This window comes from Poecilia reticulata, chromosome 15, assembly GCF_904066995.2.
Source record: "Poecilia reticulata chromosome 15, P_reticulata-male-v2, whole genome shotgun sequence".
Lineage (NCBI taxonomy): Eukaryota > Metazoa > Chordata > Actinopteri > Cyprinodontiformes > Poeciliidae > Poecilia > Poecilia reticulata.
In genome coordinates this window covers 15,507,665-15,534,888 of record NC_088844.1, presented here as the reverse complement: position 1 = coordinate 15,534,888, position 27,224 = coordinate 15,507,665, and the positions used below count along the sequence as shown (strand labels likewise).

At 37.9% G+C, this 27,224-nt stretch overlaps 5 protein-coding genes across 8 annotated transcripts; 2 read left to right on the top strand and 3 right to left on the bottom strand.

Moving 5' to 3' along the window:
* Positions 1-202: 202 nt before the first annotated feature.
* Positions 203-3,377, bottom strand: tysnd1 (trypsin like peroxisomal matrix peptidase 1). Its single transcript, XM_008429493.3, has 4 exons — positions 1,652-3,377; positions 1,105-1,235; positions 805-990; positions 203-604 (listed from the first exon to the last, which is right to left on the bottom strand). Exons 1-4 carry the CDS (start codon positions 2,677-2,679, stop codon positions 402-404), a joined length of 1,548 nt encoding a protein of 515 aa, XP_008427715.1. The 5' UTR covers positions 2,680-3,377; the 3' UTR covers positions 203-401.
* A 104-nt stretch (positions 3,378-3,481) lies between these two features.
* sar1ab (secretion associated, Ras related GTPase 1Ab) lies at positions 3,482-7,750 on the bottom strand. Of its 2 annotated transcripts, none has more exons than XM_008429492.2 (7): positions 7,638-7,750; positions 6,622-6,692; positions 5,294-5,413; positions 5,137-5,202; positions 4,926-5,029; positions 4,699-4,830; positions 3,482-4,583 (listed from the first exon to the last, which is right to left on the bottom strand). In XM_008429492.2, the coding sequence occupies exons 2-7, from the start codon at positions 6,677-6,679 to the stop codon at positions 4,467-4,469; spliced, it is 597 nt and encodes a 198-aa protein (XP_008427714.1). In that variant the 5' UTR covers positions 6,680-6,692; positions 7,638-7,750; the 3' UTR covers positions 3,482-4,466. The 2 variants fall into 2 exon arrangements, with proteins under 2 accessions (XP_008427714.1, XP_008427713.1); XM_008429491.2 differs by having other exon boundaries at positions 6,622-6,707; positions 7,638-7,746.
* A 186-nt stretch (positions 7,751-7,936) lies between these two features.
* ppa1b (inorganic pyrophosphatase 1b) lies at positions 7,937-12,650 on the bottom strand. Its single transcript, XM_008429490.3, has 11 exons — positions 12,493-12,650; positions 11,592-11,656; positions 11,190-11,243; positions 9,883-10,002; positions 9,698-9,784; positions 9,461-9,587; positions 9,237-9,364; positions 8,706-8,791; positions 8,519-8,594; positions 8,390-8,429; positions 7,937-8,283 (listed from the first exon to the last, which is right to left on the bottom strand). The coding sequence occupies exons 1-11, from the start codon at positions 12,551-12,553 to the stop codon at positions 8,252-8,254; spliced, it is 876 nt and encodes a 291-aa protein (XP_008427712.1). The 5' UTR covers positions 12,554-12,650; the 3' UTR covers positions 7,937-8,251.
* Positions 12,651-14,490: 1,840 nt separating this feature from the next.
* On the top strand, positions 14,491-19,598 carry eif4ebp2 (eukaryotic translation initiation factor 4E binding protein 2). Its single transcript, XM_008429489.3, has 3 exons — positions 14,491-14,811; positions 16,230-16,409; positions 17,688-19,598. The coding sequence occupies exons 1-3, from the start codon at positions 14,679-14,681 to the stop codon at positions 17,717-17,719; spliced, it is 345 nt and encodes a 114-aa protein (XP_008427711.1). The 5' UTR covers positions 14,491-14,678; the 3' UTR covers positions 17,720-19,598.
* Positions 19,599-20,489: 891 nt separating this feature from the next.
* Positions 20,490-25,460, top strand: rps24 (ribosomal protein S24). 3 transcript variants are annotated; one of them, XM_008429487.3, is made up of 6 exons: positions 20,490-20,623; positions 21,430-21,495; positions 21,581-21,790; positions 23,883-23,996; positions 24,855-24,877; positions 25,376-25,460. In XM_008429487.3, exons 1-5 carry the CDS (start codon positions 20,621-20,623, stop codon positions 24,858-24,860), a joined length of 399 nt encoding a protein of 132 aa, XP_008427709.1. In that variant the 5' UTR covers positions 20,490-20,620; the 3' UTR covers positions 24,861-24,877; positions 25,376-25,460. The 3 variants fall into 3 exon arrangements, with proteins under 3 accessions (XP_008427709.1, XP_008427710.1, XP_017164269.1); XM_008429488.3 differs by lacking the exon at positions 24,855-24,877; XM_017308780.2 differs by lacking the exons at positions 24,855-24,877; positions 25,376-25,460 and adding an exon at positions 24,220-24,297 and having other exon boundaries at positions 20,555-20,623.
* Positions 25,461-27,224: the final 1,764 nt, after the last annotated feature.

The following is a 27,224-nucleotide window of genomic DNA, read 5'->3' as shown; positions in this document are numbered from 1 at the left end:
ATTAAATCAGATTAAAGGTTCATTTCTAGATGTTCTCTTATGAGATTAGGCGACTGCAGTAAAAGAAACATTTAAATTAGGGTTTTTCACACATCTTTGTCAGGGATGTCAATAAATGTGGCATCCTTTGATACAGATGTGCGAAACTGTGTAATACAGCTGTTATAATAGGGATCATTTAGAAAGTGCGTGCAACCGTAAACTCAGTTAAAATACAAGGTTTATTGTAGTCAAATTGAATAAAAGAATACATGGGAATTACAATATATTAACATCATCTTTCTAATATTCTAATGATTCTGTGACGATTTAGTGAAAATAATGCCTTTACATGTCTATTAAGTCTGTTTAAAAGAATTTAAGGGGAACACATAACCTCTCAAAGGTTTATGAATCGCAGGTCACAGTTTGCTTTGTGCACCTTGCAGCCTCCACACCCGTCTCACGTCCCTCTCTGTAGCGTTCAGCACACTGAACACGTCGACATTTCTTGTCTTTTGAAACTCCTGCAGCGGTCTCTGGAAAACAGGCGCTGGGATGATGAAGTTGAGGTGCGGATATGTTACGCTCGCAGCCAGGTCTCGCGCATTGCTCGACACGATCCCTGCGACAGAGCAGATAAGACAAGCCGTCCTTAAACCTGCAGCCGCAGCCACAGCGGCGATCTGATGAGAGCGGCACAGCTGGGTTCTTTTGTCTGCACGTGCGCCACAGACAGGTTTTCTCTCGTAGTAGTCGCACGCCCCCTGCTGTTCGAGAAGAGTTTTTTTTTGTTTTTGTTTTTTAAGGTACAGGGCTTCTCACCAAGCAGCTCTCCCGACTGTTTCCGCACCACAGCGCCCCCGCTGGCTCCCGCCTGTACTGCGCATGTGGTCTGGAGCATGACAGGCTGGCCATTCAAGCTGATGGCCTTGGAGAGTACACCAGATGTCAGGGATGGACCGCAGACTCGGCCCAGCCCGCCGTATCCCACTACAACCACAGCTTCACCTGAAACCATAAAAAAAAAATACATATATATAACTGAGCTGAGTTGAATCTCACAGCACTCTCGTTAAGGTAAATTAGCGCTTCTCTCTTTTAATTTCAAAGTTGAAATCATACCTAGGTGAAAACTTTTTGACATTCTGGGGATCACGGCTTCTGGAACGGGGTCTCTAAGCTCAATTAAAGCCAAATCATATGGTGAAGATGATTTAGTGGAGAACAAAACATTGCCCACAACATCTTGGACTCTGAAAAAGGAAATCACAAAACATTTAAAAAATAAATAAATATCAAGCTCACAAATTATGTTTTATTTTAATAGATCACTACAGTTCATTGGATTATATTCTCTTTGGTGTTACTAGACAATAAAACAATTTATTGAAGACACATAATCCATTAAAGTCTTTTTTTTTTATGTTTTTTACTGATTTTCCACTTTGACTTTGTGACAGTAATTTATTTGTAGATCTAAATCTTTTGTTTCTTCCTGTCACTTTATTGTATTCTATCTCTTTTGCCAATACTTTCTGTATTTGTTTTATTGTTTCACACCATCCCGATTCTGGTGTTTCTGTATCATGCAGTGTCGCGCAAAAGTATTTACACTTGCTGAACTGTTTTGCAACAGTTACCAGACATTGAAGTGTAAACAATGAATCACCTGCCATCTTGATGAAACTTCAGGGTGACCGAAGACTTCCCACCTACTACATGCCGGCAAGTTACCACCAGCCGTGCGCTGACAGCAACTCCTGAGCCCCAGGCCTGTCCACTGTCCACAAAGCTCACAGTGGGGTGTCCAACAGCTTCTGGCCCCTGAGCTGTTCTGGACATGCAGAGATCTGCCTCTTCTTTTTGCCCCCAAACCCCACGAAGCGGATCTCGGACCCCTGTGGAACGGACGACACTCCTGAAGATCACGTCAACAGAGCAGACCAAAGTGAGGCCTATCCACTCATTTGACTTCCAGCCAAATGGAGACACAATCACACCGATGAGACGGACACTGTCTGTGGCCTCCACCACAAACAAGCCTCCGCCCTCTGTGCCGGGTAGGCAGCGAGCGTCTGTGAGGATGACAGCATTGTCTTCTCCAGCCAGGTTGCTGACAATCCCTCGGCTGAGGGTGCTGATGAAAAGGTCTAAGCAGAGGGAGCCAAACGGAGAGCCGCATGCAACAACCGGGCAGCCTTTCTGCAGAGACGAGCTGCTCTGCCAGGGGGTACTTTCTGTGTCTGTGTTGTTGTTCACCACCACACCCGCCCTGAGGACTGCAAACCAGCTGAGGGACTGGGCATCTCTGATCAGCTCAGCATCCTCATCGTCACCATGGAAACGCCACTGGTCTGTCTCCTGGAAAACTCCCAGGAAGGTCTGTTTGAACTCCACGCAGTTCACCAGCATCAGCAGCTCGCCTGAAACCTCCCGCTGACGGGATGGCTTGCTCCTTCTGGAACCTGACAAGCAGACGCGGATTTTTAGTTTGTCGCTGAAGCTGCGGGGAAACAGGACCTCGGCGTCTGAGAGGCGCTCTCTGTCGGAAACAAACCGGCAAAACGGGAGGCCGGTGCATAAGACAGTACCAGACCGAGGGTGGACGATTACTCCACTGCAGCTGACGGATTTCCTCCCTGGTGTCCCAGCAACTTTAATCACACAGCAGCACTTTTCCACATCTTTCAGCTCCATATTCCTGCAGCGTGGATCAACTTTACTATAGTAAATAACACGAGAAATCACTCAAAAGCAATGCACTTAAAACTTCTACAGTCCAATGATGAGATAACAAGGTAAGCTACAGAGTAAAATATGACAGTCCATTAAAATTTAAACTACTGCTTCGTCGCAAATAACTTCAATAATTATCTAACTTCCTGTTTGTTTCTCAATGTCCAACACGATTGGTGAGACTCTTAAATTATCCAGCCAATAGGAAACAAGAAGAAGAAGACCGGTAGTTTAAAGGAGCTGCATCCTTATAATCGCCGGTGCACTGATAATAATTTTCTCCTACGTATTTATTTCATTGTGTTTCCATATACTATGACATTTTCTATATTAGTGCAAAATCTAAAACTGTTTTTACACGCTAAATTTTTAGACAAAAACATTAATTCAAACTTTTTGAAATATAATTTCCCCACTAGTTTGACAATTGCGCTTTTACACAGCGTTTTACGGCTGCGCTTTGGCAACATGGTGCATTCAGGTGAACTGGTGCTCTAGATTAGACTGCATGTTTAGGTAACTCCAACATGAGTACTAGGATATTAGAATCAATGTTTTATTCATAACCAAAAAAAAAACTAATCGATCTTGTCTAAGTAACATTGTTTCGACATAGTCAATTATGATTAAAACTCAATCAAGATTGAGAAAAAAATGCTTTGATTTTATCACCCAGAAAAATTTCTCAGCTGGGCAAAAAAAAAAAAATATGTTGTTTAAAAAAACAAAACAAATGGCAGTTGTTCAATAACTGAGAACATAATAATTGTCAAAAGTATTTATTGTGCTACATTCCACACTAGAATCACATTTGTGTAACAGACTTCACTTCATGTCTCAGTGCGACACTTATACTACGATGTCCAACTATTTATTCCAAATATAAATAAAATACTTTACACAAAAAAATATATGCATCTTTTGCAGTGTTACTCTCTGAAATAAATGCGCATAATTTTAAGTATTCAAGTGCAAGTACTCTCATAAAATCACTGCATGTTGTTAGCAGCAACTAGTCACAAAGTACTCAAGTGTTCTTTTGCAGGTGTAACTCATCATAACATATATTGCAGTGCGGCATCTTTCATGCTACGAGTTTCTTACATTACTTAGCGATGCTGAAGCATTTGTACTGCGGTTGTATACTGAGTAAAGCTTATCTAAATAAAGCTTTATTTTTATGACTAAAAAGTCAGTTAATGAACTCAAGATGGCATTAATTTAGTATTCTGCCATCATAAACTCTTTGTAAAACAGTCAGTAGATCGATCAGCCGACATGAAATGGCTGATCGATTTTCATAGTTACAACGGACTAACTGCACAATTTAACCCAAGTGGGAGGTTCTTTAACCATGTATCAACTTAAACTGCCCTTTACAGTAAGTCAACACCAGCAGCCAAATATAAGCCCAGCTCTGACACTGGGTCACAGCATCGACATGTTTCTGGCACACATTTTCCTACACGCTTTAAAAAAAGAAAAAATGTAGCAGCGCAGCATGAAATGTTCAATCTGAATAGAGAATATCAGCAATTGCAATGTGCTGCATGACACATAGATTTCTATTTGTGGAAAAAGTATAACAGCAAAATAAATGTTTACATGTTTCTCTGGCTTGAGGTCAAACTACCAGAGATGGCATATTTAATAAAACATGTGTACTGCAAGTAGTTTTCTGCAAAATATGCTTTTGTGTGTGCAGGCATCAACAGAAGTCCAATTATTGTTTTTCAAAGGAAGTGTAATCAATCAATATACTGAGAGAGCCAGCGAAAACCGTCTCCGTAACCTTGTCTCTTCAGGACGCTACACATGAACACCTCCATCGGCCTCAAATTCAGCTCCTTCAGTGATACTTTACCCTGAAAATAGAGAGAGAGAACACATTTCAATCGGAAAAGCGTTGAATTCTTGGCTCATACAGTCCAGTTTCACCGTGCATTGGACAGGTAATAAGACGTATTCGGTGTCCTTCACCTTTCCAGTTGTATGTCCATGCAGACCAAACACTCCTCTGAGTGCATCCTCGCTGATGGCTTCTGGACGGTCGATCTTATTCCCCAGGACGAGAACCGGGATGTTAGCGATGGTTTCATCCGTTAGCAGTGCCTATTCCGCAACAAGCGTCAGATGAACACATCAGCACTCGCAGAAATAGCCAGAAGAGTTGATTAAAACAGGTCACGTCTTTGTGATGAACTCACATCCAGCTCTGCTTTAGCCTCTGCTAGGCGTTCATGATCGGCACAATCCACCATGAACACGATCCCGTTTATTGCTGGGAAGTAATTCTTCCAGATCCTTCGAGCTGTGAGGGCATTTCAGGATTAATGTGGCGTCCTGCGAATGCATCACTTCATCTTTCTTTGAAACAAAATCTTCACTTTCTCTGCACCATATTCTGTACGCTCTCACCTTGCGTGTGACCGCCGAGGTCGAATGTGGTGAACGTCATTCCAGCTATGGTCAGCTCCTCAGACGCTGAGAACAGAGAGGAGGCACAGCGATTTGAAGAGGGATGAAACCATAAAACACAAGACGGACTGCGTAACGTCAGTTTCGCTGTTCATACTTGGGTAGAGTGTTGGCATGTGCTGTCCCAGCCTGTCATCTCTGAGCATCTGCAGAAGGGTCGTTTTTCCAGCATTGTCCAGTCCGAGGAAAACCAGCTTCCCGCTCTTCTTGTACAACCCTAACAAGAAAAAGAACATGTGAAACAGATTTTTTTTTAATGCCCAGCTCTTGCTCCAAACATTACTTAGACTGGTGAGTTGCCAGAGGATCAGGAGGAGCTGTTATAAAGTTATTTTTTTGTAGCATAATAACATTTCTGTATGATGTATTTGCATAAAATTGTCAAAAATGCTGAAGTAAAAAACTATAAACACACTTTTTCTAACTGAAAATAAACAACAACAAAATGTTTACACGCAAACTCAACATTGCCATGAATCCCTTGATATTGGATTTCTTGACTTGTTGAACTGTTTTGTTTTTGTCAGAGTGAAATGATGATAGGAAAAAAAAACAAAAAAACTTTGATTATTGTTAACAAACTAAATCTTTATTTCATTCAAATTTGGCTGAAGATTCAGGAAAGCAGGAAGGAAATGGATTCAGGCGTTCAGAGACACACACACACACACACACACACACACACACACACACACACACACACACACACACACACACTGTCTTGGGCTGCAGCTGCCACTAAATATGTCTTCTATTAAATAGCAGTGGATGCTTTTCAGTGACATAGCTGTTGTTACTGTTAGCTTTAAACTCAAACTAAAAGCAAAATGAGAGCTAGAGCTACATAATGTATCAGATCATTTTCCTCATTGCAGTCACTTTGTCCAATACTGCGGTGGCAAAGGATTGCTTACATAATATCTCAGGTGAACCACATCAAACTTTGGTGCACTTTCACTGAATTACACGAGATTAATTCTTATTAGTAATTTAGTTATTAGTCATTATTAGTGATAAGTAATTTATTTAAATAGTTATTAGTGATGTAGATCAGAAAACTGAGGTATAAAAATAAGAACATTACGATGATATGAAAGAAAAAGTATAGTGAGTCCATAATGCCAAATATCATGTAGTCGGTCATAAAAGTGCAAATCAGAGAAAACAACAACTAAAAAAAGCAAGATATAAACGTATGAGAGTATCAGAGTAGAAGCTGTATGCTCTTGTCTATAGGGCTACTTTAAGCTTTAGTCTCCAAAATGTTTCACTTTATTTACGATTTTTAAAAGAAATTGCTCAAAAAAAGCAACTAAATGTGAAGAACCCAGTATTTCTTGGATGCATGCATGTAACCACACTTAAATAAATCAGAATCAAGTAGTTGAAAAGAAACAGAGACAGTATTTCTGTATTATACTATACCTAATAACTGCAGGACACTGCTGAAGCTCTTGTAGATCCAGTCAAATATAAAAGACATCTCTGTTCACAATCTAAAATAAAGATAACTGTCATGGAATACAAGATAAGACACACCATTATACTTTCACAAAAGTAAGATAAGACACACCATTATACTTTCACAAAAGTAACAAAGTTATTTCTGTGGACTTCAACTTGCTTCAGAATTCAAGACCAGAATTTCATTTTAATATATTGCAATTTAAGAGACCTTGTTGTATTATGGAACCCAGCACTGAGACTTACTGGTAATTGTTATTTCTGCCCCTGGATTACCCCACTGGTATGCATAAGCTCTGAGTAATCACTTTCAAAGTTTTAAAACGTGAAAGAAAAGTAGCCAAGGGCTTGTTCTAAGAGCCGTCTCTCTTTCTCTCTCTCTCTCTGCTGCACTGATCTTCCTCTGACTATTTTTATGATACGTTTGGAGAAAGACATTTGATCTGGACAGTGTCCCCTGCCTCTGCCTCATGGACACAGCAGCACCTGTCACTCTGGTAACTCAATGTTCTTGTTGAATAGAGACTTTCGGTGTGTGGAGGCTTCCAGAAATTACCCAGCTGTTGATTATTGAAGCTGGGACACCAGTGAGCAACAAAACCTGCACTTTAAACACGATATTTATGTCCATCCTCCGTAGATTAACAGCGAAAAATAATTCCTGCCTAGAGCCTAAAATAGTTGCTGCCTTTAAAAATTAGTGCCATGGCTTTTTTTTATTAAAAACACCAGAGCAGAAAGACGTGTATAACAAAGAATCACTATAAGACACTACTACGGGTTTAGTTAATTTCTCAATAACTACTGTCTGTCGGTTTGTAGCATATCAGCTGTCTGTAAATAAACAGTCTAACCGTGGGCAGTGATGCCAAATGGCCGAAATAAAACTATATTTTCTGTCAGGAGAAATAATTAAAAAGAAAAATCTCAACAGGAAATGTGGAAGCTAAACTTCTTCCATTATTATTCAGCCTTACCTTGGTCTAGCAAAGTTGTGAAACCCCGTCGTCCGTTAGATTTGGGCAAGAAAGTGCGCTTCTATACAGCATTTTATGGTCACCGGTGATGACGTCATGATGCATTCAAATACATCTCGTAAAAAAACATATTACTCGGTATTTTTGAACTATCAAACTAAAAGCGCTATTTACTAATTAAAATATGTTTGGAATACAGATGCATCTCAAATTAGCATATTAATGAAAATATTATTTATCTCACTACGTAACCAGAGAAACTATTAATTCCACAAGACTGATAATTTCGACACACTCAGTAATTTAAGCAGAGAAGCTTTATTAAAGCAGGTCAGCATCATACAGCATTACACATTTTTATGAGGCACATTGCCAGTACATTATCCGACAGCACATCTCCACAGAGATCTTTGCTTAAATTAGGAAAAAAGTTGTTGGTCACGACATGATGAAACCTTTGAGTCAGTGTCTAATCACTAGCACGCCATCTGCAGGAAGACAGAGGTCCTACACCCAACTTCCCAGCATTCCCACTGGAGTCAAATTTAAATTCACCTTTTAGTAAAACTGTCACAGATGATCATTTTTGTTCGTGAAACTATTCAGCTCCAGGATCACTTCCTCTCATAGTAGAACCATTTATCAACTGCAAATGAAAAAAAAAGAGAAAAAAAACACAGGAAACATATCAATAATATTCAACAGGAATTTAAACCTTTCCATTAGAGGCAGGGATATTTATAAATCTCTACCTGATGATGGGATAGGCTCCCCTTTTCCACAGGGACACGTCTGAAATCGGAGTGAAATGATAAATTACGAGCCCCTGTGTCGAAACATCTGCTGTGCTGCGATTTTATAAGAGGAGAGAGAAATCTTACCTCACCAACAGCGGCTTTGGCCTCGTCTGCCGAGCAGCAGAACGGACTGTCACCAGATGAGATGCATGTGTTTTTGCTGTTCGTGAGACAGTGTTAGAACACAGAGTTGACATTTCAATGAATGTGAATCTACCACATTCAGCTGTTTAAACTGAAATCAATACAGTAACTAAACTGCAGTGTTTACCAGTTTAGTTCACCAGCTTTAGTCTGCTGGCCAATGAGGGCTTTCCAGAAGTTGTGAGTGCTCTTGATCACTTCAATGGCAAAATCCTGAAACAGAAAAGAGAAATCGTCATTGTGGGAAGCTAAACATCCAGTCAATCCTCAAGCTACCTTCATATTACAATATTACAGTGGTTAGAAGTTAAATGTGAAACCTTCACTACTAAACGATTGATTGGTACGATAGATGGACCAATAGATGCTACTTATAGGCAGTGAGTTATGTGATACAGTCTGTAAATACAAATACGCTTCTGTGTTCTTAATTTCTTTTCCCATCCTTATCTAAAACAGAAAAATGTTTTTAAGATTCAAACTTTTTCAGGCTATGTAGGAACTCCTGAATGTTGCTAAAAACCTCCCCCCCGCCCCCAGCAGAACATGAAGATACCCAGAAGGAAAATGATAAAACCTGATTAACAACTTCTATTTAGTCAGAACACCTTGTTAACAGCTGAAACAAAGATAAATGAGGCGTGTTGGCATGAGCAACCTTGTTCTTGAACTCCTCGTTGAAAGCAAAGCGGTTCTCTGGTTTCCCATCTGGCACTTTGTACCTCCTGAACCAGTCCACTGTGGCCTCCAGATAACCAGGTTTCAGGCGCTGGACGTCGCTGATGTCTGAATGTCAACAGGGACGGTGCAGCAATCACGATTTAGCTGATTCAGGAGAGCAGTTGCAGTTTAAAAAAAAAAAAAAAAGAGGAGAAAACTTACTGCTGAAGTCCTTGGCTTCGGGGTCCTCTACGTTGATTGCAATCACTTTCCAATCAGTTTCTCCCTCATCAATCATGGCCAAGATACCGAGCACCTTCACCTTGATGACCTCTCCTCGGGTGCACACCTTCATGAGGAAGTTTTCAGGTTGTCAATCATTTATACAATGTCCCAGGAATATGTACAAACAATAATAATCATAAAAAAAAAAAAAAAACATTAAAGTGAAACATGTACCCTGCTTCCAATTTCACAGACATCGATGGGATCGTTGTCGCCGCAGCAGTCAGTGTCTCCATCCTTATGGGCAGGATCCTCCCATGTCTGAAACACCGTAGAGGAACTTATTACCACTTAATATTTACTGTTACACGGTGATAATATCTAATGCACACAACAAAATATGGGCAGAGCACACCGACCTGAGGGATTGCTCCGTAGTTCCATATGTAGCCTTTGTGAGGAAAAACATTAGCCACGAAGCGCAACTTCCCCTTCTTCACGTCCTGCTTTATTGGATTCAGGATGTCTTTTGTAGCAATCTGGAAAACAGAAAATCAGACAGTTTAAAATTAGAGTTGTAATTGTCTTGTTGAAAAATATGTCATTAATGTTGCTAAAAATAAAAGTAGCTCGGCATGATGTTGCAGCAGTTAGTAATAATTACAGCCAGAATTTCAGGCTCAGCTTCAGCCATCAGATGAATCTGATGACTCTGGAGCCACTGCTGCCACTAACTTTATTTTGTTTACTTTATCACATTAAATAGTCAGAATCCAGCTCTTATTCCTGTCCTCTACAATAAACTGATTCACCACTGTCATCACGCTATCAGTGTGTGCGATTTGAAAAGCATAGGACTGCTTAGATTCAATATTTGGATGTATATTATATTGTGAAGTGTCACGCATTCACATTGTGTGGATTGATCAATTCATTTGACCATTTGATGAATTCCTGCTGCCTTTAAAGGCCACAGAGGATGCACGTTCTCTTACTGCCTGAGATGCTGAGGTTCAAGAATAATATTGCAGTGATTTTTTTCCTCAGTCGCAGTGAGGTTGCCTTACTGCACTCTCAATTCTTATCACATTGCAACAGACGTCAGAGCGCTGAGCCTTGTTCTACTGAAAGTTTATTTTTGTAAAATGAGACGCGTCTTTTCTGCTGTCTCCACATGACTCTTTAATAAAATGGATTGTTGCCAGGTAGATGTCTCATCATCATTAGTAGATAACAAAATCAGACTTTATGTAATTGGGCATGAATCAGGCAGCGATTTAGGAGGTGGACCAGGTTGTCTAGTTAGGAGCTTAGAGATAACGTTCCTTGCGACTTGGTGCTGTATAAATAAATTGCTTTCAAACATCAGAAAATCTTTGCACGAGAACGAAGCAGAAGAAAATCGATAAGATATCAGTAGCTCATATCTGTGCAGCACGCAAATAAGTGCATTTACTTTCCGCAAATTTGTGTTAAGAGTGGCACAAGAACTTTAACATCTTCATGAAAACCTGATAAGGTGTTGATAAGAGCTCACTAAATTCTTACAGAAGGTGTTTCTTGTGCACTTTAACCCCGCGATGATAACTTTATTTTTTTTTATAACAATAAACGTTTTCTTTATGTAAACTTTGGTGTTTTGGTCTGTGTTTCTGTGATGCAGAAGAATCTACACCTGTTATAGTTTGATAAACTAATGCATTAAAAAAAAAAGACAGTCTCTTACCTCCATCTTTGCATTTGTCCATCTGGGTACTTCAACAACCATGTGGAAGATGTTCTAAGAGAGGAAAGAAAACATTCACTTTCATCAATTACACCTTATGCATTAAAAATATAAGCTGAATTAACTGTTTTGTAATATTACAATTGTTCAACTGCAGCCATGAGATATGTTGACATTGCCTAGAGAAAGCAAAGAGTAAAGGGTGCAGCTTTCTAAACAGACTATGACCTTGACATTGTGCAGGGTATTATCCAAAGCAGTTGTGTGCTGGGACAGATGAGCCACAGAAATGCATTTACTGCAGAAATATTGCTATAACGGAACCGCTGTCTGGCCTTAAATTGTGCATAAAAGTGTAAATACACACATTTATTTGTCCAAAGGCTGAAAATGCTTCCTTACCTGGCTTTCGTCAGCATATATTGGTATGTCATGGAATGGGGAGATGTACTTTCCTTCTGCATTTTCTGTGAAGTAGTCAAGATTGAACACTAATTAACACAGCAGGTAAGTAAACAAACGAATCTGAAACATTTTATGTCAGCAGGCAAGGTGTTGCACACAATAAGGAAATTACACATAATGTCCCAAACTTTTACTTTCACTTCAGCACCTCAGGTTATTGTGTGGGTTACATAAAAAGAACTAACTGCTTACTGTCAATGTGTTACACTTTGCTAATATTAGGCTCCATTTTATCACTGCAATAACTGGAGTCAACATTTATTACATTTATGGCTTTTTTTTTAAACATATCTTATACCAGAAATGATTTAAGTTTGGGCACAAAATTGGCATTTAACCATTCGTCTACCAGAAAATACAAAAAGCTGCTTGTCTCAATGCAGCATTTATCAATGCCCTTATTATATACAGAGAACGTTGCCCCGCCCCTTTAGGTTTCTATGTGACGTGTTAAAACGCCTTGGGAGGTTTTCCAGAAACAAACAGAAGTTCAATTTGCGGTATTTTTTATTTTTGTATTTACTTTTTTGCATTACAATGTCTGAGAAATATGTATAAACACTGAATTGTAATAACTTTCTAAATAAAATAAAAAAAACAACAACAAAAACAAATAGATCTGAAAAGTGAAAGCTGAATGACTCAAAAGTCGCCCTGCAGGAAATAAAAAAAAATAGAATCCCTATATTTCCGTAGTTTCCCCTAAACTAAATCCTACAAGAATAAATCAATTACTGACACGTGGGAGATTGCGGCTGGCCTGTGGTGTCAACATAGAGTCCTCAAAGTGGCAAACAAAAAGTTAAAACTCTGCTATTTTTACTCATTGTTTACTTACTGAAGAACAAGCGGTAGCTGAGGGAGTTCGCGTTTCCCCTCTCTTCGACAGTGAAGCTCATGTTGAGGTGCGGGTTTCTGGAGCTGACTGCTTAAGGATGGAGGATGGCAGCGGAAGAACACGGTAGCCCCCGGTTGGTAGCAACGGAGGCCATTGCGCATGCGTCCGCAGTTTTCGTTTATGGTGCCTTCAGGAGCTGTAGGAAATGTTTGATGACGACGATTATGAAAGTTTTGCTTCGAATATGTTGACGTAATTTTGACAACATAAACGCAACGCAGCAAAAAATTATAATGATATTTATACAAATGATAATATTAGTAAGAAGAAGTATAAATAAATAGGCACATTTGTTTGAAGATCATTTTGGAGAACCTTATATGTATTTAATCTCATCCCATCTGTACAGTCACATCCCATTATGTATAGCAAATAAGTTTATTCTTCTCACAAATATTTTAGAATTTACAGCAAATATGGGTTTGTAATATACAAGAAACACTACTTCACAGACCCAACCTATGCACAAACATGTTACAATTCTATTTATAAACGCATCTATTAAAGTCAAAATGGCTCAGTTCCTATGACATTTTAATTAAATTGAATTATGAATTACATAATTTACTTTTAGTAAATTATGTAATTCAGCATTATATATTATGGAGTAAAATTTTACAAAAGAAAAACTAATAAATATTGTTTCTTTTTTATATAACTACCATTTTATAGGCCTTGTGGCCTTATTAAAATATTTTCAGATATTTTTTCTCTACCCAACTTGTATGTTTGATTATGATGTTTCTTTATTTTTCTACTTTTAGAAAAATATTTCTAAAAATAGAAGCAGGGCCTTGTAAGATTTAATTTTGCACGTGTCATGTTAGTGTAATGAACACCTTCAGATTTCATAGAAAGCTGACTCATATTTGTGCTCATAGGCCAGTAATACAACTGGGAATATGTGTCATCTATAGCAGAAAAAGTTTCTGCTATATATGACACATATTCCCAGGAAACATTTTCAATATGTTTCCTGGGAAACACATTCCCAGGAAAGCTGGGAATATGCCTGGTAGGACGAACCCTAGATCTAGTGAAAATTAATATCAGTCACTAGATCCAGGGTTCTTAAACTGTGATACATGTACAACTTGTGGTTTCCAGTATCTGCCAAGCTAGAAACTTCAATAAATTCAACTGCACAGATTACAAAATTAGATGTATTACTCTGATTTTTGGTGCCTTTGCCTTCAAGTTGTATTACTTAGGTCAAACATTTTGGATATTCTTTCCTTCTTGGAGAAATTCTATTATCAGTCTGTCTTTAATATACTAATATTAAGCTACAATTGATCAATATGTATAAGCAGCAAAACTTGGATTCAAATAAGAGTAAGTAAGTTAAATTGTAAGCCTCAGCAGATAGAAAAAAACATTAAAATAAAAAAGGCTTGTGACCACACAAGAAGTTTTACTTTAAGATAAACTATAGATTTGTTTGTGTCTCGTGCAATTTAAGAGAAACGTGTTTGTTCTTAATTCAGTGAAGCTACTTGCAGAGGGAGTACTTGCATACAAATAGGAGGATTGATACTTCAATATGATATTACTCAAGTAAAAGTAAAAAGGTATCGTAGCAAGAGCAGTCTTTTCTCCAAAAAGATGGTTGAGTAAATGCAACTAAGCAAATGTACTTAGTCACTGCCCATCTCTTTTTGTAAGCCATAAATTGCATTAAAATATAATTTAAAAAACCCTTTTGTAATTTACAACTCTGAAAAAAAAAATGCTTTTTTTAACTTTTTGAACTGAAGTACTGAAACAAAGAAAAGCTTCTATTTAATGTTTTCTTTGGTACGATACATCAGTGTGATCTGTTTGTTGTTGACAAATGTCATGAACACAAATGTTTCTTTAATCATACCCAGACAATCGTTTCAGATTTTCATAAACAGATGGTGACGTAGCGCTCACAACGTCATATCCCCCCTCAGCTCGTCGTGCTTCCTGCCTTGCTGAGGGAGGGGACGGTGCTGACGGCTGGCAGGACGACCGGAGAGCCGAGAAAGCTTTCGGGAAGCTGTAAAAAAGTGGGGAACGGCCCGGGTTTCCACCGTCCGTCGGGAGATAAGCACCACAGTTTTCTGTAGCTGCTGGATTTGTCACCGAGCAGGCGCCGAAAAATGTCGACCAGTCGTCAGCTTAGCGAGAGCAGGGCCATCCCGACCAGGACGGTGTTGATCAACGACACAACGCAGCTACCTCATGACTACTGTACCACCCCTGGAGGCACTTTATTTTCCACCACTCCTGGAGGTGAGAAGACCTGCTTTGCTCTGTAGTTTAATCAAATATGTGTCTGTTTTCGTCTTACTTAACAGGTCATATTTTCTATCTGCGTGGCCTAGCCTGCGTTGTCATCCTGATCAAAACAAAAACAAAGATTTAGACCCACCCCTCTGGCCTCTAGCTGCTTCCTGATTGGCTTTTTAACATCGCAGAGATTCTCATGGTTGTGTTACCAGACGCTGGACTTGCACAGGTCTAAACTAGTTGTGTTGGCAATATAGACTGAACGTTTCATCACGATATTTTTGTGGTACTATTGTGATAACGATAAATGTGACGATAAAAACGATAATTATTGCTTCTTTTTGATGTGACTCTATCACTGTGACTGGGTGTCATATAGCCTCACAAACACATATACTGCTCTTGGAAAAACATTCAACGCGCTACTTTAGGACACCAGTCACTTAAAGATGTGTGATTTGCATCACTAAGCTACACACATTGATCATATTTTCTAATTGTTGATATTTATTGATGATTTCATTGATCAAAGTGAAGAAAATAGTAAAACTAACAATTCCGAAAAATCTGTTAAATTACTGGAATATAGGCGGATCACATTGATGGAGCAGAGCCAGTTGGATGACTTATTACAAGGCTGATTGCAAAATTTGGGCTATGAACTAAGTGAAGATATTGCCACATACCGTATTGCTGCATAACTGGTTTTTGGTATGACTTCACCTACTTCTGAGGGTTACAAAGAGGGGGCGGGGGGTGAGATCTTTATATATGTAAATTTTAAAAATACGCACTACATACATAAAGCTAAGTAGAGTTATTGTGTACTATTATCTCTACAGCCTACATCAAACTAAACAATGTAATGTTTTTTCCACCCCTTTTTACTTTTTTTAAAACTAAACACAGCTATAGTGAAATGGTTGTACTTCACAATGTCTGGAGTGTGTGTCTATTAATATTTAAAAATAACTTGTTTCTTGTTCATGCTTATACAATTAAACACTTACACCAAGCACAATGTATTGGAACACTTCTTACCACATGATGCAGAGGTTACCGCCATCAAAATGAGGAAACTATTAAAATATTTACATTGGTATATTTGTAATTTCAGCTCTTCCCTCTTCATTTTCAAGGGTGCATCTGAAAAATCTTCTCTTGTGAAAGAGAATGGTGTAGAAAGGCCACCATTTCTTGCCACCTCATTTAGGAAGTGGTTAGTGGAGGGCAAGTTGTGACTTGCATGCTCACAACTATTATGCAGGTAGCACATGTTATTTTATACAAGGAAGCAAATTACTTTATGCGTTGTTGTTTCAAAGTACCACACGAATAATCTCCAAGCATATTGCAGACTAGTTAAAATGTAAATATACTTTGTAAGATCAGTAAAATAATCTCCTTTTGTCTCGTTGAAGGAACCCGGATCATTTACGACCGCAAGTTTCTGCTGGACAGGCGCAATTCTCCCATCGCTCAGACTCCTCCTGCACATCTGCCTGTCATCCCTGGAGTGACCAGCCAACATGTCCTGAGTGAGAACCAGAAGAACGAAGCCAACAACCACATCAACAACCGTGATGGCAAACCCGCTACAGGTCAGAGTTACAGAAAAAGACTGTGCTTGTTTTCAGTGCGTGCTATTTATTCATGAAAGTGATGGGATCTAGGTAGAAAAGGAGAGCCAGAGCAGTGTTTACGTGGACTGACCAAGGTCAGAAACCTGCAGCTTTTTAAGTGACGTTCACACCTTTGGACACATGACTGTAGGAAAATGAACTGGCAAGAATCGAAAATACTTAAAAAAAACAATTGGTAACACCCAGTATGAGGTGGAGATTATTAAGAAGGATCCAAAATACAGTTACAACCATTCAGGCCAAATCTCATGTAACAGATTATGTCAATATAGAAACCAGCTGAGCAGCATAGCTGCTTTTGTCATGCAAGAACGGTGAGGCATTGTTCTGTCAAAGCTATGGGCGAACCTTTAAATTGTATATGTAATTGTCACAAAGATATTTAAAATGGGTGACTTTATAAAACCAAACATACTTCTTGGATAATTTATGAAGAGATTTATAAGTTATAACTATACAATCTATTAAAGTTAGTTGTTAAGAGCTTTTGTTTCCTTAAAAGTTGCATTTTGTTCCTGCCAAACATGTCTTCTGTTATGGTGGCCAGACAGATAAAATTTCAACTGATCTGTCCAAAGAACATTGTTCCAGATGTCTCGGCTTCTATCTTTGTTCTCTCTGGAAAAAGTTTGCTCGTGCCATGTATTTTTTTTTATTTATTGAGAGTTAAAACATCCTACTTCTATATTAACAGGAGCGAGAGGCTTCTGTAGATTCTGTAAATATATTTTAGAGTTAGTCTCCCAAAACCTCATGGGAGGACATGTTATTGCCAGAAAGAACAAATTGGACCTTTTGGACCACAAAAGTTACCAGTTCTCATACCTGTCAGTTTGACCCAGAACACCAGGGCCTCTGCTAGGAAGCAGAAGATGAAGAGGGATTTTATTTCTGAGTGTCACAGAGTGTCAAAGGATCCATGTACATCAACAAAAGGCTGAGGTTGATGAACGACGCGTTCCAGAAATGCTTCATGTGACGTCCAGCAGGGGTCACACGTTGGCTGTTTAGCTGTGGAAAAACCAAAACAATAGTCTTTAAAACCAAGTCTTGTACCAGCTAAAGTATTTGCTGATGTCAAGAAGTAGAAATATTTCAGTTGGAAATCTCTAAATGATCACTGCTTGCTGTTTTTTTTTTGTTTATGCAAGTTTATTAAATGTGTTCCTGTAGTTCTTTTTGTTTTTTTTTTGTTTTTTTTTAAATAAATTGCTCTGGTTTTCCATTGTCTTTAAGGTGACGACGCCCAGTTTGAAATGGACATCTAACCGCCTGGAGCCACACCAGCATAAGGAAATGACCTGGCACTGTGTGTGCCAGTGGCTTGGCTTATAGAAACCAATGTTGTGAGCCCTCATGGCAGCCATCTTTGTTAGCTCTTTGTCTCACTGCTGGATGTAATGTTTGTAAACCCCAGGGCGATTCGGTATACCTTACATGCACATACAGAGCGGCCAAGTCCGAAAACGTGGGTTATCTGAGTAACAATGGATCGCAGTACAAATTTCAAACATTTTCATTAAAAGGGACCTGAATATTTTGCACCCCAAAAATTAGTCAGTTTTAGTGTTCATTTTACAGCTTTCTGAGTCCAAACTGGAAATATAAACTTTATTCCAAATTAATTTGAGCAAGAAGTAGTACTTTTTTTTTTTTTTTACTTTGGAATTAAAAAGCTTTGATATTCTTCCGTCTTTGTTTTTAAAGACCTCTGGTTTTCTGTTTGTTTGTTGTAGTTTTTTTTAACTACTTCAATAACTCCAGGATCCATAACCACTTGGACCACTTTGATTCCAGTAATGGTACCTGAAGAAATGCTGTATTATTCTTGTTTTTCTATTAGGAAAGGACATAACACCATTCCAAGCATTTGGTCCCAAATTTCCCAACATTTTGCTGCAATATTTCATTTGTAAGGCCCCAGGAAATAAATGCTTAAAAATAAATTTAGGGCAAAATTAAACGGATATAAATCATTGGATAATTGAATATCAAATGAAGCACAGACGTAAGCAGCTTAAAATATTTCTTGAAATTAATTTCAGCAAAGTACAATAATATCAAGTAACTTAAGTCGGCAAAGATAAACCCCACCTTTTTCCTCATATTTGTTGTAACAGCTAATAAGCCTAAGGAGGAGGCGGTGTATGGACGAACATGACCGGTGTTTTTAAATATCCAGACGTCGGAGTGGTTAATATCCCTGTATACATTTTTGCATGGGATACAACAGAATCCATTTTAAAACTTGAATAAATTTAAATGTTTTTTAAACATTTATTATTATATTTGAATACAATTTTAGTATCAAGGCTTTTTGCCGGGGCGTTCGCTCTGTCCAAGCCTTTTAGATTTCATGTCAAGGAAACGGATAACCGTGTGTGCATTGGGCTTGATAGATGCTCTTCACAAACTGATCTGACATTAATGTTCTTATTTCCGTGCATCTTGCCTGCCCATGCCTTATTTAACATGGAATGCAGTGACTAGTTTCCTTGCCATCTATTTGTATTTTCTGACAGATGTTTATTTTTTCACAGTAGCGTTAAAACAGGTTATATTTTGCTTGGTCAGTGAGCAAAAGGTATTTTATTTTCTTGATGATTTTCTTACTCGGATTGGTGTAAGATTTGGAAGCGTGATCGCGCATGTGAGGCTGACGTTTTACGTGACAACATGGTAAAAGTGCCACTCACTCATTTTAATCCAATGTTTAGTTGATTTGTTTTACTCCAAAGTTTTCTCTGCTACTTGGCAAACAAGTAATCATGCTTTTCATTCAGTTTTCTTTCTCCGTTTGACAGGAGCCACTGACTGATGTTTGTTAAATATTATTTTACATTTCATTTAGCTTTGTAATTACATTTGGCAAAGTCTGGTGAAAATTTCATCCACGGGTTGCTTAAAATTACGTTTGCATCGCACCTTATGGCCAACAAGTCTTTATATTAAGGTATCGTAATCCAGGTGGCAGATTTATTTCCAATCCATTTGATTTGATGAGAGAGTTAAACAATATGCTTCGAAAGAGATTGGACATAAACTTACTGTAACCTTCTGTTTGGATTTAAAATAACTTTTATTTCAAATGAAACTCCAATGCCAGTGGACACTGTTGCTGCAAGATCAATAAAATTCTGTAACAGATTTTGTATCCTTGTCTCTTTTTTTTATTTTATTCAACTTAATTGCAAAGGTGGCAGATTGTGCAACACTGACCATGATGATCTATCATGAATACAGTTTATTACCATCAGGTTGAAAAATGTAGAGCTTAATAGGGGTAAGCTGATAAATGCTGTTGTGCACCTATCAATTCTGAAACTGAAGACTACCCAGAGTTATGCTATCTGCTGCTAATCTTACAATGTAATTTCTTCAGTTTGGCTCTGTTTGTGTAACTGTAATGGACAGTTCTATGATACAGAACAAATTTTAGCTGTCATCTGACAGGCCATCCGCACATTTCAGAGCGGATTTCCTTAGTTACTACATTCCTTTGACTTTGGTATGACCACCCTCCTGTCTCATTTCTTCCCTCTGATTTTGACATTCATTTATTATTCATTATATTGTGAATTGAATTTTTGATTTGCACCTTAGTTAAATATATTTGCTGGCTTTAATAACTGACATAGGAAGGTTTATTAAATGAAACTAAAGGTTTATACTCAATGTTTTAATCAAGCTGAAGTGGATTCAAACAATGAGAATAATCTATTTTACCCAAGATAATCTAATAAACTTCTTTTAAATCTAAATGATCACTGCTTGCTGTTTTTTGTTTATTAGTTGATTGCTTTATTAAAAGTGTTCCTTAAAGTCTTTAAAAAAACGTTTAAAATGAAACAATGATTTAAGTTCAGATCTTTGTTTTAACCTTACTTGAAATTTTAGAATACTGGGTATTATAAAAATATACAATTTATCTTCCCATTTAACTTGTTTGCCCACTAAGTAAGGTCATGGAGGAATCACGGACAAATTCAACGTAGTACGAAAATGCTTAACGAATATTTAGGCTAGGTATGTACAGTACATATCTTTATAATGCGTGTTTTACATCAGGCACTACCACTACACGCCCTTGTCATTTTGTGCAGGCAATAATCCGGGCTGCCGCTGGTCCTTCTTCCTCTTTTACGTCCCTGAGCGAGGCCGGCGTCAAAATGGTGAGTGTCGGGGAAAAAATACAACTAAAATCCGTTCAATATCGAGGCCATCCGTACACCAACACACTCGTACCACATATTAACTGATACGCTGTTTTTCCTTTTTTTGATCCTGGCAATATTAATCAACAATAAGAAATTTTTACTAACTTATACAGTACATTTCACAATTTAGCCTGATACCTGTCCGACAGATACACACGACCGTCTTCCCTGCTTTAAATGAGTTTCAATAATTTACTTTTCTTTGTTGGCATTCATGATTAGAAATAGTCAACTAACGTTTTCGTGATTTATGCCGTTTTTAACTGGTAAAACACATATGTTAGCCTAATGTCGCTAACATTAGCATGCACTCCCTAAATATGCTAATAACGCGGCCCATGTGAGTAGACAGTAAAATTCACACAGCTGCCACAATTGGGTACTAGAAACACAGAAATTAAGCAAATTTAGGTGAAAACGTCTTCAGATCTTCACCTTTTAATCCTAGCTTAGAAACGGAGATGATCAGATATAAATGTCTCTTTATGACGTTTCAACCAATTCCTGGAGGAGTTGCATGGTTAGCAATATATCCCATAGATATGAACAGTTTCAGTTGGCTTGTTTGAAATTGCAGTGTGTTTACCTGACAGGTGAGGTAGGTTTTCACATGCATATAACATAGTACCACTACAGGTACTTGATTTATTAAGAACACTTTCCTCAGAAACTTGCATCAAAATACGTGAGCTGTCCCTCATCAGTAAACCTTTCAGCTAACACCTGCAGCTTGTGTAGTTAATCTTTTTCCTCATTTACAGAACGACACAGTAACAGTCAGGACCCGCAAGTTTATGACGAACAGACTGCTTCAGAGGAAGCAGATGGTAAGTTTTCACATGTCCAGCCACCATCTTTGTAGTTCGTCTGCCAAACAAAAGATGTTTACAAAGTGCTTTAACGTCTTTATAGGTTGTTGATGTCCTCCATCCTGGCAAGGCCACGGTCCCAAAGACTGAAATCAGGGAGAAGCTTGCCAAGATGTACAAGACCACCCCCGATGTTGTATTTGTCTTTGGCTTCAGGACTCAGTTCGGCGGTGGCAAGACAACAGGCTTTGCTATGGTCTACGACTCTTTAGACTATGCCAAGAAGAATGAACCCAAACACAGACTTGCCAGGGTGAGTGTGGAACTTTTTTTTTTTTTCTGTACAATTGAGGAAACTGAAAAATAAAACTACTTTTAATATATAGGTTATTGATGCCCCCCTGTTTATTATTCAGCAGAATAATAACGTAATTCTGTGCATGCATGCAGTTTCATAGAAAGTTGTTTGTAGGTAGCAATAAAATGACTTTCTGGTGTGTCTCCTTTATGCTGTATATCCTTGAAGGAGTAGTTTTTTTTTGTTTTTTTTAAACACACCCTTAGCATGTCACAGTCTACAACAAATATATTGTCACTTGTACGCCAAAATATCTTGATTTAGAAACTAATTTTGAAGTTGGCTTTAAGTGTATAATTTCTGATACATTCATTCTTATGGTTTTACTTTAGTAACTAATCAGGCTATATGGAGTATTCTTTGCTGTGAGCACATTTTGCAGACCTTCAACTTGGATTTTAGAGTTTTGGTGATGCGCTGCTGCTTCACAGTCCTATGTGCCTCTCCTAGGATTGTATCCTGCAGTCAGTACTGCACTGAAGCGGTTTGAATCCCTGAAAGCCATTCTGGTTCTTATACTTCTGATCCATCTTGGGGATGTGGTCACAAATTTAACTCCGGTTTGATCTGTAATCTGTAAGACCATTGTGGAATCAGTGAGATGTGATTTAAAGCAAAAAGCAGCTCAGTCTGAGCAGAGAGGGGCCCGTTGATGGCCAAACCTTCAACACACAATCATGTACTTATCAGTATGGATATATATATTTTTTTACAAGATTCTGAAATGATTATGCTTTATATTTTAGTCACCGTAAAGCTAATGACATCTGCGTTCTTTGTCTAGCGTCAGTTTTTATGAATCCACAGCCACCAGCCAGATTTTTTTCTGTCCTGCTGTTTTGATGATTTTGACATTTTAAAAATTCATGATCAGAGTTTTCTAATATTGAAACAAGATTTGTTGGTCTATAAAGAAAAAAAGTTAAAACAATGTCCTTCTATTGTTAATATTGGTCACAACATATTCAGTTTCTTTCACTTTTAAAGTCACCAAGCTGTATATTCTTTAGTGTTTAGTTTGTGCTGAATGTTCCTTTTTATGGAAATATCACAGCTGCTTCTCATGTTCACCTTTGCCTATTTCATACATTTTCAGGTTTTTGATCGTTTCGTTTTCAATCGTATATTAAATCTTTGTCACTAGGGAGACGTTTCATTCATTGGCTTACATTGATAAGCAGTGATTTAAAGTAATTATATATGACCCCCAAATCACACTAGTTACTCATTTATTTTGATCATAATTTTACATTTTATCTGTCGACTGGTCCAAACAGGGAACAGATGCACAATAAATGGGAATCAAATGTGATAAAAACTTTTCATATACAACAAAATTTTGACTTTGAGATTTGAGATTTTTAACAGTTTTCTCCATAATTTATATAGTACAGTGTAAAAAATTATTAGGCAAGTGAATACTTTGGCTTTGTCATCATTTTTAGGCATCAACTCCAAGTTGATTAAACTAGAATGTTAAATGGACTTAAGCAGAGCAGGTGATGGGTAATGAGGGAGGGTGTGGCCTAAAGAGATCGACCACGAATATCAAGGTTATTAAGCATCTTCTTTGTTTTGCCAAAATGGGTGAAAAAAAAGAAAGAGATTAAACGACTTTGAAATGTCCAAAAGTCAGATGGATATACTGCAACCTACCTGGAGTACATAGAAGTACAAGTAACATGTTTTTTGTATCATTCTCACTTAAACAGATCAAAACAATAAAGGGAGAGGCAACATTTTATTTTTCATTTAGTTGCGTAATAATTCCGCACAATAATTGTCCAAAAATATTCTCCTAAGAAAGCCAACACCTCACTTTTACTCTCTTAAGGTTTGTTAACATTTTACATTAATTGAGAGATCGGTAGTTGGTGATTAATAAAAAGGTAAATCTGTGGGTGCAATTTGTCCAAGGACCTGCCGTGTTAAAGTAGATTTTTATTGACCTCTCATGATTGGCTTGGCTGCGCTTTGACAGCTGCCTGTCTGCATGCTGATAATAAAGAGCTGCAGTAGTAGTAATGTTTTGTTTCTTTCCCCATAGCATGGTCTGTATGAGAAAAAGAAGACCTCAAGGAAACAGCGCAAGGAACGCAAGAACAGAATGAAGAAAGTACGAGGCATCAAGAAGGCCAGTGTTGGAGCTGCTGGCAAAAAGGTACAGTGACAGTGAAGCACTTTTATAAAATCAAAATGATTATGCCGGTGAAAGTTTGCCAGAAGAGCATTTTTAAAAACACAACTTGTAATCTTCTACGACATTTCCTTGTACACCCTATTCTTTTTCCAACGTCATTATTCTTGTTTTTCTCCTGCTTTTCCCCCATTTTCATTTGTTCCTCATCTTTCCAACTTTGTCACATTGTCTTCGGAAACTGTAGAAGGTAAATGTAGTCCATAAGAGGATTAACTGCATCTTGTTGGTCATCCTGGACGGCAGCTAACTCCTGCCTATGTACCCTGGCCTAACAGAGAAGCCATAACACTTTTCCTATTTGGATGTATTTTCTGCATCCAATGTTTAATGATCTAAGCCTTAGATTATTACTGAGCTGCTGCCCCCTTGTCCTAGTACTAATCAGTAAAAATAATGCGGTAGATGTTTATTTTTTTTGGAAAAGTGATGATGGTAAAAGGAGATTCTCACTAGCTGATTTGTTTTTACAGATGCACTAACCAGTTGCAGCCCCTGGTGTAGTTTTCGTAGTGTACAGTCCTACCCCTCACCCCCGTAGCACCAGTCTGTGATCCAAGTGTTTTAACTCTTAAACTCTGGATTTACAAAGCTTGCTTGGCTTTAGAGTATTGTCCATTGTAGTGTGCTGTTCCAGCTGATTGCTTAAGTAGCAGTAAGAAACATATTCTAACATATTGTGTACATTGGCGTAGTTCTTGGATGTGATGCAGGTCCATTCAGAAACATTTCTGCTCCATGTTTGAACTTTTTAACATGTCAATTTTATTTTTGTTCCACATTTTTGTTCTTCACTTTGCTTCCCGTGGATTTCTTTTGCAGAAATGAAGTTTTCAGTTTTGCAGGTATCAAAGCAGAAAAGCATGGTGTGCCATTGTGTTGCACATCCTGAACTGGTAGCCATGAGCTGTGCCTTGCATGTCACTACTTTTCCCAGTAGCTTTCCTTCAGTGATTCTTCCTCTTCTGTGTTTTAGACTTTTTCGGATGTGATGGGATCAGCTACTGGGCTTTCCCCTGTTTTCACTTAAAATTCAACACAAGTGCTTTTATTAGACTGTGACGTTAACAGAACCTAAGATTAAGGGCCGCATGTTGGTAGAAAGTTTTGTGGCGTGTGTTTGTGGGGCTGGGGCATTTGAATCTAAAGATTGCTTGTGTGTGAAACATTTACTCTGAAATTTAAGGTCTAAAACCTGTGAAGAATGGTATTGTTTAATAATATACTTTATTTGTTTTAGCTGTTTGTTACTGTAACCTCAAAATAGTGAAAGTAGAAACCATGCTCTCATTCTTAGCAGTTCAATTTGCTGTGACGCTAATGCTGCTGCTTTCTCCCTGCAGTGAGCCCAGACGACCAGCGGGTGTCTTCGTGCTCAAGATGGTCTTGTATATTGTCATCAAATAAAGTTTTGGGGAAAAAAAGACACCCTGTGACTCTTCATTTATGTTGCCTCATCACAGTTATGTGAAATTCAGTGCACATTATGTTTTTTTATTTTTAAATGTAAAATAACAACAACAAAAAAAGTTAAACCTGTTTCATGTTCAAAACTAGTTGTTCAGTGGTGCCACTATATTAGATTTCTTGAAATTCAGGAATAGCATTGTTGTAAAAACTTGTGTATATCACTTTAAGAAACTAAATTTATAACATTTTTTCTGACTTTCAAACTATTCCCGAACATTACAATTTCCCACTTTGGATGTTTGTGAAATATCCATGCTGCCAAGCTTCGTAACTGAGAGGAATGTGGGCTCAGGGTGCAAAAGGTCACAAAGTGCTGGAAAGACGGCTGGGAAAAGAAAGTAGTAAAGAAGTTTTTATTATGACTGATTCCACAACTTGAAACCAGGATATTGCCGTTACATGATTTCATATCTGTAGCCACAGTGGAGTTGCACAACTGGAACATTTTTCAAGTCGTTCCTGTACTTTTTCTGGCATCTGATTGAAAGCTCTTTAAACTAAAAACTAGAATTATCAGAAAAGTTTCAGTTTTAATTACTGTGACTTATAAAAAAACAATCATTAATTGCAAACTAAAAGAAAATTGCAGTACATAAAAGGAAAAGTACTGACCAGTGTACTGAAATTGAATGTGTATCAGTGTTTCTCTGCTTAAGCCACTGTTTGACCTAGAAGTTAAAACAATTAGTTTTTATTTAAGATAAAATAAATCTGGAATGATTCAAAATGGCAGACAGTCCAAAATTTGTTTGCCGAGTTAAAGTCTCCATTAATAACTTTTCAAATCATTTTATTAAATTACCTCAGAAGACAATAAAAATGTTTAAAAATATGCTTTTCAAAACTATTTGTTACCTTTTCTGCATTTTACAATGACACTACTGCATTTGTTTCTGATCTACAACTTTCAGTTCTTGAATAGACAAGGACATCACAGGCTTTGTGTTTTTTTTTGGTGGTTGTAATATCAGAAATAACCACATGAGGGCTCCCTACACTGAAAGCTTTGAATTAACTCACTTTGCACAGAAAAAATTCTGTATATGGCCAAAAGAATCAAGTAATTCACTTAAATGCTCTGCAGCTTGTGCTGAATATTAAGCTACAGCCAAGTCAGAGAGAGTCTAGACTTTCTTTTTTTTTTAGTTTATGAATTAACAACATGGGAAGCACAATACATATCCCTTTGCGCAAAGTGACCTTTCAAATAATTTGCATCGAAATAACCTGAGACTAAATATTAAAATGCCAGGAAATTGTTTGTCCTAGGGGCAGCCCCTACTCCACACCTGTCTCTGTGTGGCGCCCATTCTTATTTGATTTCAGAGCGAGTGCGCTGTTTGGAGAGGTGAAGTTTTTGGATTTGAAACAAATCTTCATATTCATCAAGACATCTTTTTATTATTTTTAAAGTATACACTCCTCTATTTTGGATATTTTAACACCATCTTCAACCTTGTAACATTTCCATATCTTTTTGTGGCTTTGAATGTTTCAATGTAGGCCAGACATCTCTCCTCTTTGCTTACATCACCAGGACGAAAAGGGAATCAGTTGCTTAAAGGCACGTCCATTGACACATTTTGAGTTGGGGGTGGGGGGTGCGGAGTGTCTTTCCCAGTTTGGAGGTCTATATATAGACTCCCAGCATCCCCTGTGGATATTATTCCATTAGAGCCAATAGGCAAAGATTAAACACTGAAGGTTAATCAGAATAGTTAC

Excerpts from the sequence above, each read along its gene's own strand:
- rps24 (XM_017308780.2), top strand. Across the intron at positions 21,496-21,580 it reads TGCTTCAGAGGAAGCAGATG|GTTGTTGATGTCCTCCATCC; the intron begins GTAAGTTTTCAC and ends ACGTCTTTATAG. Across the intron at positions 23,997-24,219 it reads TTGGAGCTGCTGGCAAAAAG|AAGGTAAATGTAGTCCATAA; the intron begins GTACAGTGACAG and ends CGGAAACTGTAG.
- tysnd1 (XM_008429493.3), bottom strand. The coding sequence starts at position 2,679 with ATGGAGCTGAAAGATGTGGAAAAGTGCTGCTGTGTGATTAAAGTTGCT. Across the intron at positions 1,236-1,651 it reads AAGTTTCATCAAGATGGCAG|AGTCCAAGATGTTGTGGGCA; the intron begins GTGATTCATTGT and ends TTCCTTTTTCAG. Across the intron at positions 605-804 it reads ACAGTCGGGAGAGCTGCTTG|GGATCGTGTCGAGCAATGCG; the intron begins GTGAGAAGCCCT and ends GCTCTGTCGCAG.
- eif4ebp2 (XM_008429489.3), top strand. The coding sequence starts at position 14,679 with ATGTCGACCAGTCGTCAGCTTAGCGAGAGCAGGGCCATCCCGACCAGG. Across the intron at positions 14,812-16,229 it reads ATTTTCCACCACTCCTGGAG|GAACCCGGATCATTTACGAC; the intron begins GTGAGAAGACCT and ends GTCTCGTTGAAG. Across the intron at positions 16,410-17,687 it reads TGATGGCAAACCCGCTACAG|GTGACGACGCCCAGTTTGAA; the intron begins GTCAGAGTTACA and ends ATTGTCTTTAAG.
- ppa1b (XM_008429490.3), bottom strand. The coding sequence starts at position 12,553 with ATGAGCTTCACTGTCGAAGAGAGGGGAAACGCGAACTCCCTCAGCTAC. Across the intron at positions 11,657-12,492 it reads CAGCTACCGCTTGTTCTTCA|AAAATGCAGAAGGAAAGTAC; the intron begins GTAAGTAAACAA and ends ACTACTTCACAG. Across the intron at positions 9,365-9,460 it reads CGAAGCCAAGGACTTCAGCA|ACATCAGCGACGTCCAGCGC; the intron begins GTAAGTTTTCTC and ends GTTGACATTCAG.
- sar1ab (XM_008429492.2), bottom strand. The coding sequence starts at position 6,679 with ATGTCTTTTATATTTGACTGGATCTACAAGAGCTTCAGCAGTGTCCTG. Across the intron at positions 5,414-6,621 it reads CAGTGTCCTGCAGTTATTAG|GGTTGTACAAGAAGAGCGGG; the intron begins GTATAGTATAAT and ends TTTTCTTGTTAG. Across the intron at positions 5,030-5,136 it reads CCTCGGCGGTCACACGCAAG|CTCGAAGGATCTGGAAGAAT; the intron begins GTGAGAGCGTAC and ends ATGCCCTCACAG.